At 40.8% G+C, this 14,779-nt stretch overlaps 1 protein-coding gene across 1 annotated transcript in view; it reads left to right on the top strand.

The window, feature by feature from the left end:
• The window catches only part of WRN (WRN RecQ like helicase), a 377,656-nt gene that overhangs the window by 143,901 nt on the left and 218,976 nt on the right, over positions 1–14,779 (top strand). The window contains exons 15-16 of the mRNA XM_053700137.1: positions 5,252–5,320; positions 11,899–11,981. Of these exons, the coding sequence (XP_053556112.1) occupies positions 5,252–5,320; positions 11,899–11,981 (152 nt within the window). The remainder of the gene's footprint in view (positions 1–5,251; positions 5,321–11,898; positions 11,982–14,779) is intronic.

The following is a 14,779-nucleotide window of genomic DNA, read 5'->3' as shown; positions in this document are numbered from 1 at the left end:
CTGTCTATTTTCTGTGGTTCATATCCCAGGTATAGACAATTAGGAAACGGATTATTTCCGCCGTCAGACTTTACATCCGGGGGAGTAGCCTCTCCATCCAGATGTGTTTTCTTAGGTTGTCCAGATGTCTGGTCTTTCAGAAATAGATCTGATGGCTTCTCATCTAAACAAGAAACTTCCCAGGTACCTGTCCAGGTCCAAGGATCCTCAGGCGGAAGCAGTGAATGCGTTGACACTTCCTTGGTGTTATCAACCTGCTTATATTTTTTCCGCCTTTAGTTTTTCTTCCAAGAGTGATCTTCAAAATCATCATGGAGCAATCGTTTGTGCTGCTGGTGGCTCCAGCATGGCCTCACAGGTTTTGGTATGCGGATCTTGTTCGGATATCCAGTTGCCAACCTTGGCCACTTCCATTAAGGCCGGACCTTCTGTTTCAAGGTCCGTTTTTTCCATCAGGATTTCAAATCTTTAAATCTGAAGGTAATTGAACGCTTAGTGCTTAATAGAGGTTTCTCTGACTTTGTGATTAATACTATGTTTCAGGCTCGTAAATCTGTTTCTAGAAAGATTTATTATCTAGTTTGGAGGAGTTACATTTCATGGTGTTTCTCTCATAAATTCTCTTGGCATTCTTTTAGAATTCCTATAATTTTACAGTTTCTTCAGGATAGTTTGGATAAGGGTTTGTCTGCAAGTTCATTGAAGGGACAAATCTGCTCTTTCTGTTTTTTACAGGAAGATTGCTAAGCTTCCTGATATTCACTTTTTTGTTCAGGCTTTGGTTCATATCAAGCCTGTCGTTAAATCAATCTCTTCTTCTTGGAGTCTTAATTTGGTTTTAAAGGCTTTACAGGCTCCTCCATTTGAGCCTATGCATTCTTTGGACATTTAAATACTTTCTTGGAAAGTGTTGTTTCTTTTGGCCATCTCTTCTGCTAGAAGAATTTCGGAATTATTTGCTCTCTCTTGTGAATCTCCTTTCTGGTTTTTCATCAGGATAAGGCAGTTTTGCGGACTTCATTTAAATTCTTATCTAAGGTTGTGAATTCTAACAACATTAATAGATTGTTGTCCTTTCCTTGTGTCCTAATCCTAAGAATTCTTTGGAGAGATCCTTACATTCTTTGGATGTGGTGAGAGCTCTGAAATATTATGTTGAAGCTACTATAGATTTCAGGATGACTTCTAGTCTATTTGTTATCCTTTTTGGTTCCAGGAAAGGTCAGAAGGCTTCTGCCGTTTCTTTGGCATCGTGGTTAAAGCTTATGACTCATCACGCTTATTTGGAGTCGGGTCTGGCCCCGCCTCAGAGGATTACAGCTCTACTTCGTGGGCTTTTAAGAATGAATCTTCAGTTGATCAGATTTGCAAAGCAGCAACTTGGTCTTCTTTGCATACATTTACTAAATTCTACCATTTTGATGTATTTGCTTCTTCGAAAGCACTTTTTGGTAGAAAAGTTCTTCAGGCAGCTGTTTCAGTTTGATTCTTCTGCTTATGATTTAAGTTTTTCCTTTCATTTATGAGAATAAACTTTTATTTGGGTTGTGGATTAATTTTTTTCAGCGAAATGTCTGTTTTTATTTTATCCCTCCCTCTCTAGTGACTCTTGCGTCGAGTTCCACTAATTGGGTATTGCTATCCCATACGTCACTAGCTCATGGACTCTTGCCAATTAGATGAAAGAAAACATAATTTGTGTAAGAACTTACCTGATAAATTCATTTTTCATATTGGCAAGATTTTTTTGTATAAAAGCACAATTATTTCCAAATTCCTTTATTGATGCTTTTTACTCCTTTCTTTTTCACCCCACTACTTGGCTATTCGTTAAACTGAATTGTGGGTGTGGTGAGGGGTGTATTTATAGGCATCTTAAGGTTTGCAAAACTTTGCCCCTCCTGGTAGGATTGTATATCCCATACGTCACTAGCTCATGGACTCTTGCCAATATGAAAGAAATGAATTTATCAGGTAAGTTCTTACATAAATTATGTTTTTTACCTCGGTGATTACCTTGTATCTAAGCTTCTGCAGACTTCCTCCTTATCTCAGATCTTTTGACAGACTTGCACTTCATGCAGTTAGTGCTGACTCCTAAATAACTTCACTTGTGTGAGCAAAATGTTATCTATATGAAACACATGAACTTATGCCCTCTAGCTAAGAAAAACTTTCAAATGGATTCAGATAAGAGGTGGCCTTTAAGAAATAAGCATATGAGCCTACCTAGGTTTAGCTTTCAAATAAGAATACCAAGAAAACAATGCAAATTTGATGATAAAAGTAAATCAGAAATTTATTTAAATTTACATGCCCTATCTGAATCATGAAATTTTAATTTGGACTTTACTATCCCTTTAAGGAATGTGTGTAGGTATTTCTCTTAATCCAGGGATATTAGTCAGAGATATCCTTGATTATTCATTCCACTAATGCTTCTACCTTCTCAGTATTATTTGAGATCTGTTTTTTTCCTTACCTGCTAGTTTTTAAGTTAAAAGGAATAATTTCAGCTAAACTAAGAATTGTGATGGGGGGGGGGGGGGGGGCAAGGAATGCTATTGGAAAGCTTGTTTTGACTCCTCAGTCAACTAAAGGATTTGTCACTCAACTTATTTTTATAGGAGCTACTAGAGTGTATGTGTATATGCACTCACCGGCCATTTTATTAGGTACACCTTGCTAGTACCGGATTGGACCCCCTTTTGCCTTCAGAACTGCCTTTAAGGGACAGTCTAGTCCAAAACAAACTTTCATTATTCGGATAGGTCATATAATTTTAAATTTTTTTCCAATTTACTTCTATCATCAATTTTTCTTTGTTATCTTGGTATTCTTAGTTGAAAGCTTAATCTAGGAGGTTCAACTGCTAATGTCTAAGCCCTTGAAGGCCACCTCTTAGCTCAGGGCATTTTGACAGTTTTTCACCACTAGAGGGTGTTAGTTCATGTGTTTCACGTGGAGTTCCTAGGAGCCCACACTGATTAGCCAAAATGGAAGTCTGTCAAAAGAACGGACTTAAGGGGGCAGTTTGCAGAGGCTTACATTATGTAAGTTACATACAAGATAATCCCAGAGGTAAAAGTGTATTAATATAATTGTGTTGGTTAGGCATAACTAGGGAATGGGTAATAAAGGAATTATCTATCTTTTAAAACAATAAAAATTCTGGTGTAGACTGTCCCTTTAATTCTTCATGGCATAGATTCAACAAAGTGTTGGATTTTGGTTCATATTGACATGGTAGCATCACGTAGTTGCTGCAGATTTGTCAGCTGCAAATCCATGATGCAAATCTCCTGTTCCACCACATCACAAAGGTGCTCTATTGGATTGAGATCTGGTGACTGTGGAGACCATTGGACTACAGTGAACTCATTGTCATGTTCAATAAACCAGTTTGAGATGATTTGAGCTTTGTGACATGGTGCATTATCCTGCTGGAAGTAGCCATCGGAAGATGGTTACACTGTAGTCATAAAGGGATGGACAGGGTCAGTAACAATTCTCAGGTAGGCCATAGCATTTAAACGATGCTCAATTGGTACTAAGGGGCCCAAAGTGCGCCAAGAAAATATCCACCACAACATTACACCACCACCACCAGTCTGAACCGTTTATACAAGGCAGGATGGATCCATGCTTTCAAGTTGTTTACGCCAAATTCTGCCCCTACCATCTGAATGTCGCAACTGAAACTGAGATTCATCAGACCAGGCAATGTTTTTCCAAATCTTCTTTTGTCCAAGTTTGGTGAGCCTGTGCGAATTGTAGCCTCAGTTTACTTTTCTTAGCTGACAGGAGTGGCATCCGGTGTGGTCTTCTGCTGATGTAGCCCATCTGCTTCCAGGTTCGACGTGTTGTACGTTCAGAGATGGTATTCTGTAAACCTTACTGTTACTGTTGCCTTTCTATCATCTCAAACCATTCTGCCCTTTCTCCTCTGAATTCAACAAGTCATTTTCGTCCACACTACTGCCGTTCACTGGATATTTTCTCTTTTTCGGACCATTCTCTGTAAACTCTAGAGATGGTTGTGCGGGAAAATCCCAGTAGATCAGCAGTTTTTTTAAATACTCAGACCAGCCTGCCTGACACCAACAATCATGCCACGTTCAAAGTCACTTATGCTTGGTTTGAACTTCAGAAAGTCATCTTCAACACGTCTAGATGCCTAAATGCATTACATTGCTGCCATGTGATTGGCTAATTAGCAATTTGTGTTACCAAGGTATTCAACAGGTGTGCCTTATAAAGTGGCTGGTGAGTGTATGTATTAGGTTGTACCAGGTACTCATCATCACTTCACTGTAGCTAAAGCACATGTCCTTTTTTTCATCTTAATAGAATATTTTTACACTTTTCCTTACATTAAAAGCTTTTAAAATGACAGATTCCTTACCCTAAAGACACAGTAATATTAGAACATGCCAAACTATTGTAAAAATTATGTACTGTTACTTTAAGAAAAAATACTTGTCTTTTTAATTGTTACATTATATTAATAGTGGCATCTCTGAACTAGCTCCGATAAAGTGCCAATAGATTGGAAACGTGTCAGCTGTGTTCGCTTGAGTGCTGTACCTGTTATGTTATTTACATTGAATTAAAGGGTAGTCTAGTCAAAAATTAAACTTTCATGATTCAGTTAGAGCATGCAATTTTAAGCAACTTTCTAATTTAGGCCTATTATCATCTTTTTCTTCGTTCTCTTGGTAACTTTAATTGAAAAAGCAGGAATGTAAGCTTAGGAGCCAGCCCATTTTTGGTTCAGTACCTGGGTAGCGCTTGCTGATTGGTGGCTACATTTAGAAAAAGAAAAGTTGATAAATTGAGTAAATTAGAAAGTTGCTTAAAATTGCATGCTCTATCCGAATCATTTGTTTATTTTGTCTAGACTATCCCTTTTAATACATTTTGGACATTTAATATACAATCTCCTCTCCTGGGTTTGCTTGACGGAGTTGTTGGTCTGAGTATTTGTTTTACTATAATGTATAAATTGTTAGAAATGTTTTTTTATGGGAGATAACAATAATAAAGTCAGCAGGTGAAATATTATTAAAGTGTATTATTTGTCTATAGAGGTGCTTGCTTTGTGTCTTAGTTTGCCTTAAAACTCACAATGAGTTTTGTGGACTGCTAATCTTTTCCTGATCATTTTCTCCAGGTTTGTCACTTGCATTTTCTTTTACAGAAATAATTTAGTACTAAATTTAAGAGTTTTTTTTCTTTCTTTTAATTATAGGATGTCAAACATTCCCTCTTGTTTTCTTGGATCTGCACAGTCTAAAAATGTCCTTAGTGAGGTGAAAGCGTAAGTGTCACTTGTTCTTTTGGTTTTCTAACAGTCATCTGAAATGAAGTTTATGCCAACTATGCCTTGAAATAATAGACCACTATTGGTTTTAACTATTTGGAGGAATAGTATGGGGGTTTATGCATTGAAGACGAGATACAGCATCTGTTATTACACAAGCATGAGTATAAATGGTAGCTATGGGAACAACCTTGTGTCTGTCAAAAGTGTGGAATTTGTTATACTTAGAAAAATAAACTAAATAACAGTCTACTGCAATAAATAACAAAATATAAGTTAGTTCTTCAGCATATATCAAATATATATATTAACATAACAAATTAAAAGGGCATATACAATATACTTTGGTATAGGAATCTGCTTTCATTTCTTTCCTATGGCATGGATAGTCCACGAAACATTCTAATTACTAGTGGGATATTCACTCCTGGCCAGCAGGAGGAGGCAAAGAGTACCCCAGCAGAGCTGTTAAGTATCACTTCCCTAACCCATAACCCCCAGTCATTCTCTTTGCCTTGACGGAAGGATGGCGAAGATAGTGTCTGAAGATTTTAATCCTTTTAATGGGTACTTTTCCCTGCAAGCAAGGATTGGGGCTATGCTGTGTCCATGTCAATCTCTTTAGTAAGAGTAATGATGGCTATTTATCAATTATGAGATGGTGAGGTAGTCTTTGTTTAAACTTCTAACTTCTACCCCTATTATAGAAAGCTGGTTACTCTGTTCTTTCTTTTCTATATGTCCCTGCTAGATAAGGTGACGCTGCCACACCTCAGAAAACAGCTCCTGCCTGACAGAGCAGGATCCACAGGTAAGTGCTTTCCCTTCTAGGTTTGAAGGTACCGGTTCTATAGGGGTTAAATCCTTGTGGAAAGTATTTAAATCTGTTTTAGGGGCACTGCTTTTATGTGAAAATGGGAGAGTGTATGAAGTGTTTGACAGGTGTTTGTTTTACTTCTTACTTGTTGTGTCCGGTTTTCTGTGCTAGTGGGATAGCAACTTCTGGAGGGGTACGACCTCAGCAGAGCTGAGGGTTTTAAGTGCTTATTTATGTTTTATTGGTTCATATAAATAAACTTATTTTGGCATGTAATTTTTTTTTGTTAATTGTGAACTGATACCCAATTATGGACACTTATACTGAAGTTGATTCATTTGAAAAATGCTTATTGTATTTGGAGGCTAAGATAATTCCTCCTGTACAGTTTTGTTCTTCATGTATAAATAAAACTTTAACCTTTAAAAATAAGATGTCTCTCCCTGAGCCTCCTGTCTCTTAGGATAGTGTTATCCTAGCTATGCCTCAGCTTTCCCCTCAAGCTTCCTAAGCTTCACATGCAGTGCCCTGTGGTTTCTCTCAAACTTCTAAGGGTGTTTTTTTTTTACTTGGGGATTTCACTTCGCAGATTACCTCTGCTGTTTCTGCAGCTTTATCAGCTTTTCCAAAGGTTTCTGGTAAACGAAAGAGCAAATCTAAACATATTGATGTTAGTAAGGCTGACTCCGCTAAAGCTGCGTTAGTCAGTTTGTCTCAATTATCTGATGAGGATGATTCTTCAGTGGTTTCTGAGGGGGCAATGTCAGATTTTGATACTGTAGTGACAAATTCTGCAGATTCAAAGGAGATTAATTTCAGATTTACGTTAGAACACAGAGTTCTTTTGAAGGAGGTTATTGCTACTTTGGAAGAATCCGAATCTGTTGCGGATAATCCAAAGAGGTCTAGTAAGCTTAATAGGGTATATGATGTAACCTCATCTGTGGAAGTATTTCCAGTTCCAGACCGTATGGCAGATATTATAACTCAGGAATGGGATAAACCAGGGATTTCCCCCGTCCCCTGTTTTTAATAAGATGTTTCCTGTTGCTTACTCTATTCGTGACTCGTGGCGCACGGTGCCCAAGGTGTAGAGGGAGCTATCTCTACTTTGGCTCCCTCTACTCTATTCATATTGAAGATATTTGTTCTTTCAAGGATCCCATGGATAAGAAGCGACTACTATAATGGAGATGCAAGACATTTAGTTGTGATGCCAACATGCAAGTTCTTCTTGGAGGTCCAGTCAGCCTTGGAATAAGGGAAATCAAGCTAAGAAGCCTTCCGTTGATTCTACATCAACATGAAGGCGCAGCCCCTGATCCTGTAGTGGATCAAGTGGGTGGCAGGCTTCCTTTTTTTCAGCAGGCTTGGATACGTGATGTTCCAGATCCTTGGGCCATAGATATAGTTTCCTACGGTTACAGAATAGGATACAAATCTTGTCCTCCCAGGGGCAGGTTCCACCTGTCAAGGTTTTCTGCAAATCAGATAGAGAGAGGCCTTCTTAAACTGCCTGAAGGACCCATTCAAATCTATTTGTAGTTCCCAAGAAGGAGGGCATTTTTCGTCCTATTCTGGACTTAAACTGTCTCAATCAATTCCTTGGGGTTCTGTCCTTCAAGATGGAGACCATTAGTTTTATTCTTCCTTTGGTCCAAAAGGGTCCGTTCATGATGACCATAGATCTGAAGGACGTGCATCTTAATGTTCCTTTTCACAGGGATCATTACCAGTATCTAAGGTTTGCCTTCCTGGACAAACCTTTCCAGTTTGTTGCCCTTTCTTTTGGCCTTGTTACAGCTCCCAGAATTTTTACAAAGGTTCTGGGGGCTCTTCTGGCAGTGATGAGGTCCCACGGTATTGCTGTGGCACCTTATCTAGACGACATTCTAGTTCAAGCGCCATCTTTTCATCTAGCAAGATCTCATACCGAGATGTTGTCTATTCTACGTTCCCACAGGTGGAAAATGAATCTAGGAAAGAGTTCTCTTGTTCCAGATACAAGGGTTTGTTTCTTGGGAACAATTATAGATTCCCTGTCCATGAAGATCTTTCTGACGGACGTCAGAAAATCCAAGCTTCATGTTTCTTGCCTGTCTCTCCAGTCTATCCATCCATCTGTGGCTCAATGCATGGAGGTGATTGGAGGGATGGTTGCCTCCATGGACATCATTCCTTTTGCTCGATTTCATCTGCAGCTATGCATACTCAGTCAATGGAACGGGGACCACTCAGATCTCTTGCAGAAGATTAATTTGGATTCCCCAACAAGAGTCTCACTCTCATGGTTTGTTTCACAGGACCATCTGTCTCAAGGAACATGCTTCCTGAGGCCTTCCTGGGTGATTGTGACCATGGACGCCAGTCTGTTAGGCTGGGAAACAGTTTGGGGGTTCTTAAAGACACAGGGTTTGTGGACTCCAGAGGAGTTGTCTCTTCCAATAAACATCTTGGAGTTGAGAGCAATTTTCTATGCTTTAATAGCTTGGCCTCAACTAGCTTTGGTCCGATTTATCAGATTTCAGTCGGACAACATCACCTCGGTGGCCTACATCAATCGCGAGGGAGGAACTCTGAGTTCCTTGGCAATAAAGGAGGTGTCTCACATTCTCCAGTGGAGTCTTACGATTGCCATCTCTCTGCTATCCACATACCAGGGGTGGACAACTGGGAGGTGGATTTTCAAAGTAGGCTCTCCACCCAGAGGTTTTCACAATGATAACTCTCAGGTGGGGGGGGTTCCGGAGTTGGATCTGATGGTTCAAGGTCAAGAGTACGGTTCAAGGTCAAGAGATCCTAAAGCCATTCTGGTAGATGCTCTAGCGGTTCCTTGGAGCTTCAATCTAGCATACCTGCTTCCACGTGTAATTTCTCGCATCAAACAGGAGAGATCTTCTGTGATTCTAATAGCTCCTGCATGGCCTCGCAGGATCTGGTTCGGGGATCTGGTGACAATGTCATCTCTTCTGCCGTGGAGGTTACTTTTGAGGAAGGACCTTCTACTTCAGGGTCCCTTGCTTCATCCAAATCTGGTTTCTCTGAAGCTGACTGCTTGGAGATTTAACGTCTAAGTTTGGCGTTCTCTGAGAAAGTCATAGATACTATGATACATAGATACTATGCTTCAGGCTCGTAAACCGGTAACTCGCAGAATTTACCATAGGGTATGGTGTAAATACCTTCATTGGTGTGATTCAAAAGGTTTTTCTTGGAACAAAGTAAGGTTTTTCCAAATTTTGGCTTTTCTTCAGGAGGGCCTGGAGATAGGTTTGTCAGTAAGTACTTTGAAGGGTCAGATTTCTGCTCTGTCTATTCTTCTGCATAAACGTCTGGCAGTTGTGCCAGATGTTCAGTCTTTTGTTCAGGCCTTTGTCAGAATCAGGCCTGTGTTTAAATCTGTTGCTCCTTCTTGGAGTTTTAACCTTGTTCTTAGTGTATTGCAGCAGGCTCCGTTTGAGCCGATGCATTATGTTAGTATTAAATGACTATCTTTGAAGGTTTTGTTTCTTCTTGCTATTTTGGCTCTGCAGTGTGATTCCCCTTACCTTATTTTTCATGCTAATAATGCAGTCCTTCGTACTATGTTGGGGTTTCTCCCTCAGGTAGTGTGGGATCACAATATTAATCAGGAAATCGTTGTTCCTTCTTTTTGTCCTAACCCTTCTTCCCAGAAGGAATGTCTTTTGCATAACTTGGATGTTGTGCGTGCTTTTAAATTTTATCTTCAAGCAACTAAAGATTTTCGGCAGCCTTCTGCCCTGTTTATTGTTTCCTCTCGTAAGCGTGTAGGGGTCGGAAGGCCACTTCTACCACTCTTTCTCTCTGGTTGAGAAGTGTTATCCGTTTAGCTTATGAGACAGCTGGACAGCAGCCTCCTGAGAGAATTACGGCTCATTCCACTAGAGCTGTTTCATCTTCACGGGCTTTCAAAAATGAAGCTTCTGTGGAGCAAATATGTAAGGCGGCCACTTGGTCCTCTATTCATACTTTTTCCAAATTCTACAAATTTGATACTTTTGCCTCAGCTGAGGCTTCTTTTGGGAGAAAGGTTCTTCAAGTGGTGGTGCCTTCTGTTTAGGTCCGCCTGTCTTGTTCTCCCTTTTCTATTCATTCTGTGTCCTCTAGCTTGGTTATTGACTCCCACTATTAATTAGAATGTTTCGTTGACTCTCCATGCCATAGGAAAGAAAACAAAATTTATGCTTACCTGATAAATGTATTTCTTTATGGGCATGGAGAGTCCACGACCCACCCTTATTTAAATTAAAGTGGATGTAAATTTTTTACATATTGAACTTCCAAATTTGTTCTTAAGCACTCTTTTATCAATACTGCATACTTTTGTAATTTATATAACAAACAAATAAACTTATATTTACGTTAGTAAGTTTGCTCCGTTTTCAGGCTGAGCTCCTCCCATCCATAACTTCCTTCATTTTCAGCGCATAACGTCTAGAGCGGTCCCACCCGCTCTATGACGTACTACCCTTGCGCGTTCTCGATGGGTCCCTTTTGTGCGCATGCGCTTCTAATTTAGTTATTATTGCTGGATTTGCATTAGTAATCAGTCAGGCACTTCCAAACCGCTCTTTCAATACTCAAAATATATCGTTACAATTTCAAACAGTTTGCGGAGCAGCATAGATACTTACTTGCAGTTCCTGGGAAAAACACGAAGTTTGGGGAAGCGGCCTTTATATGCGCATGCTTAGAGCGTGTGCACGAAGCGCTTCCAAAGCCAGCTCAAGTGGTTTTACGCATGCGCATATAAAAGACGCATGCGCAGAAATATAAAATGACGTTAAGAAAAAGGGGCTAGACGCCACGGGGTACGCCACATTATTTGTTTAGGGAAATGTCAGTCAATGTAAGGAAAGCGGAACAAAATGGCGGGCGGAGGGAGAAACCAAGACTTTTATAGTTTTAGAGGTATATACATTGTTTATATATTATGTTTTAACAAAATTCATGAATTAAACTTATGTTATTTTTTGATGATAAAGCAGTTGTGATTGTCGAGTAGCAGTGAGTTTACATCCACTTTAAGACAGTTTTTTTGCCTAGTCCTCGGGCATCTGTATACCCTTGTATTATCTTCTTTTTCCGTTTCCCTTCGGCCAAATGACTGGGGGTAATGGGTAAGGGAAGTGATACTTAACAGCTCTGCTGGGGTGCTCTTTGCCGCCTCCTGCGGGCCAGGAGTGAATATCCCACTAATAATTTGTGGATAGAGATTTCATTTTTTTTTTTATTTAGTCCCATCTTGGCTTCTCCGTCAATATGATATGGACATAGTGTTACAGGTATTACAGTGATTAAGAAATTCATTATCATTCCAATTGTTTGGCTAGCTTCAGTGTACATTTGTTCAAAATCTAGGAGCCAGCCCATTATTTAGGAACCAGAGACTTTTGCCCATTGTATGAGTGTGTATAAATATTATACACAAATGTATACATACATTATATAACCACCCAATAAAATTTGGATTTGTAATTCACAGTTTCAGGGCCTAGACAGGATCCTGCGGCACCAAACTAAATTTTAGCTGTTGCTAGTGGAACTCTAAACCAGATGACCAGGGCCTAATTTTAAGGTGCCAATTGCTCCTTGGCACCAGGGTTTGTCATGCCCTGCATTAACTTTGGCTTTTTAGAAGGATATATAACGTTTTATTAGACATAGAGATGTGTGTGGAACTAGTGTGTTTCTTAAACATTCACTAATTGTATATTTTGTTTTGTAATTTTTACAGGGGACATTTTAAAGTTATTTACATGACTCCTGAGTTCTGTTCTGGTGGAATTTCATTGCTTCAATATCTGGATGATAAATATGGTAGGTCAAATAAACATTTTACAATACATAGGAATGGTGGATTTACTTACTTTCTTTTACAAGATATGACGAGTCCACGGATTTCATCCTTGTGGGATATCGCCTCCTGGTCAGCAGGAGGAGGCAAAGAGCACCACAGCAGAGCTGTATATATATTGCTCCTCCCTTCCCTCCCACTACAGTCATTCTCTTTGCCTGTGTTAGTGATAGGAAGAGGTAAAGTGAGGTGTTAGTTTAGATTCTTCAATCAAGAGTTTATTATTTTTAAAATGGTGCCAAAGTGTGCGATTTTACTATAGGGTGTAGCCGTAATCCTTGTCAGCCTCTAGAGTAGAGCTAACAGGTGGCTTTAAGGTAATGGGAACTGGTGGGGTTTTAGCCTCATTGCGCCTCACATACTTGTGCTGCCCTTCTAGAATATGGTCTTCGCATATAGTAACTAAGGCCCTGCTGTTTCCACAGGATTGCTGGAGGGAGAAGACCTCTTGACACTGTGGGACGTCTTCATGCTGTTATGCAGCATTGAGTTAAGTGCAGTCTTCTTTTTCTGGGGATTTAGGCTCTCAGACATGGCTGTACACTTATATTTGGCTGGACAGATGAGATGCAGGGTACAGGGCTCCTTGTCCATAGCCTGTGGGTTCTCTTAGGCTTAAGTAGCACCCACTACGATATCTATTCTCCCTTAAGCTACATGTTGCTTTAGGATAACATGTATATTGGGCTTATTTTCAGTTTTTGTATGATACAAACAGAGAGGGCGACAGAGTAATTTTTCGTTCCTTTCGAAATTTCAAAGGAGTTCCCTCTTCCACTAAACAGGAAGGGAATTATTCACAAACCAAGTCCACTTGGAGACCCAACCAGTCTTGGAACAAGAGTAAACAATCCAAGAAACCAGCTACTGCTACCAAGTCAGCCTGAAGGGTCGGCCCCCGATCAGGGACCGGATCTCGTGTGGGGCAGACTTTCTCTCTTTGTCCAGGCTTTTATAAGAGATGTTCAGGATCCCTGGACACTAGAAATTGTGTCTCAGGGGTATCAGTTGGAGTTCAGAAATTCTCCCCCCAGGGGAAGGTTTCTTCTTTCTTGATTATCTGCAGACCAGATAAAGAGAGAGGCGTTCTTACGTTGTGTAGGAGATCTCTCTTCTATGGGAGTAATTTGTCCCATTCCGATACAGGGACAGGGGTTTTATTCAAATCTCTTTGTAGTTCCCAAAAAAGAGGGAACGTTCCGACCTATTTTAGACCTCAAGAGTCTAAACTAGTTTCTAAGAGTTCCATCCTTCAAGATGGAAACTATTCGTACCATTCTTCCATTGATCCAGGAGGGTCAATTTATGACTACCGTGGATCTAAAGGATGCATATCTTCATGTTCCTATCCACAAAGATCATCACAAGTTTCTCCGTTTTGCCTTTCTGGACACACATTTTCAGTTCTTGGCTCTTCCTTTAGGCTTGGCCACGGCGCCCAGAATCTTCACGAAGGTTCTGGGGCCTCTGCTAGCGGTCCTCAGGCCGCGGGGCATTGCAGTGGCGCCTTATCTGGACGATATTCTGATCCAGGCGTCGTCTTATCAACTAACAAAGTCTCATACCGACATGGTTCTGTCTTTTCTAAGAACTCACGGGTGGAAAGTGAATCTAGAAAAGAGTTCGTTAGTTCCACAGACGAGGGTACCTTTCTTGGGAACTCTAATAGACTCTCTTTCCATGAAGATCTTTTTGACGGACGTCAGAAAGTTAAAGATTCTGAATACATGCCGGGCCCTTCAGTCCAATCCTCGGCTGTCATTGGCTCAGTGCATGGAGGCAATTGGATTGATGGTGGCGGCAATGGACATCATTCCATTTGCTCGTTTTCATCTCAGACCTCTACAACTGAGCAAGCTAAGTCAGTGGAATGGAGATCATGCAAATTTTTCTCCTCAGATAGATCTAGATCAGGAGACGAGACTCTCTTCTATGGTGGTTGTCGCTGGATCATCTGTCCCAGGGGACATGCTTCCGCAGACCTTCTTGGGTGATAGTGACAACCGACGCCAGCCTGATAGGATGGGGAGCAGTCTGGAAATCCCTGAGGGCATCAATATCCTAGAGTTGAGAGCAATATTCAATGCGCTTCAGGCTTGGCCTCAATTGGTTTCGGCCAAATTCATCAGATTCCAGTCGGACAACATTACGACTGTAGCTTACATCAATCATCAGGGAGGAACAAGGAGTTCCTTAGCGATGACAGAAGTAGCCAAGATAATTCAGTGGGCGGAGGCTCACTCTTGTTATCTGTCGGCAATCCCCATTCCAGAAGTGGAAAACTGGGAAGCGGATTTTCTGAGCAGACAGACTTTTCATCCGGGGGAATGGGAAATCCTGGAATGGGGATTTGCCAATCTGATTCTCAGATGGGGCAGGCCGGAGTTGGATCTTATGGCGTCTCGCCAGAATGCAAAGCTTCCGAGATACGGGTCCAGGTCCAGAGATCCCCAGGCCGAACTGATAGATGCCTTGGCAGTGCCTTGGTCGTTCAACCTAGCTTATGTGTTCCCTCCATTTTCTCTCCTTCCCCGGGTGATTGCTCGGGTCAAACAGGAGAGGGCTTCGGTGATCCTCATTGCTCCTGCGTGGCCTCGCAGGACTTGGTATGCCGATCTGGTGGAAATGTCATCTCATCCACCATGGAAACTTCCATTGAGGGAAGATCTTCTCATTCTGGCACCCTTCCATCATCCAAATCTAGTTTCTCTGCAGCTAACTGCTTGGAGATTGAACGCTTGATTTTATCTAAGCGAGGGTT

The sequence above is a fragment of the Bombina bombina genome, chromosome 2 (assembly GCF_027579735.1).
Source record: "Bombina bombina isolate aBomBom1 chromosome 2, aBomBom1.pri, whole genome shotgun sequence".
Lineage (NCBI taxonomy): Eukaryota > Metazoa > Chordata > Amphibia > Anura > Bombinatoridae > Bombina > Bombina bombina.
This window is presented reverse-complemented; position numbering and strand designations above follow the sequence as displayed.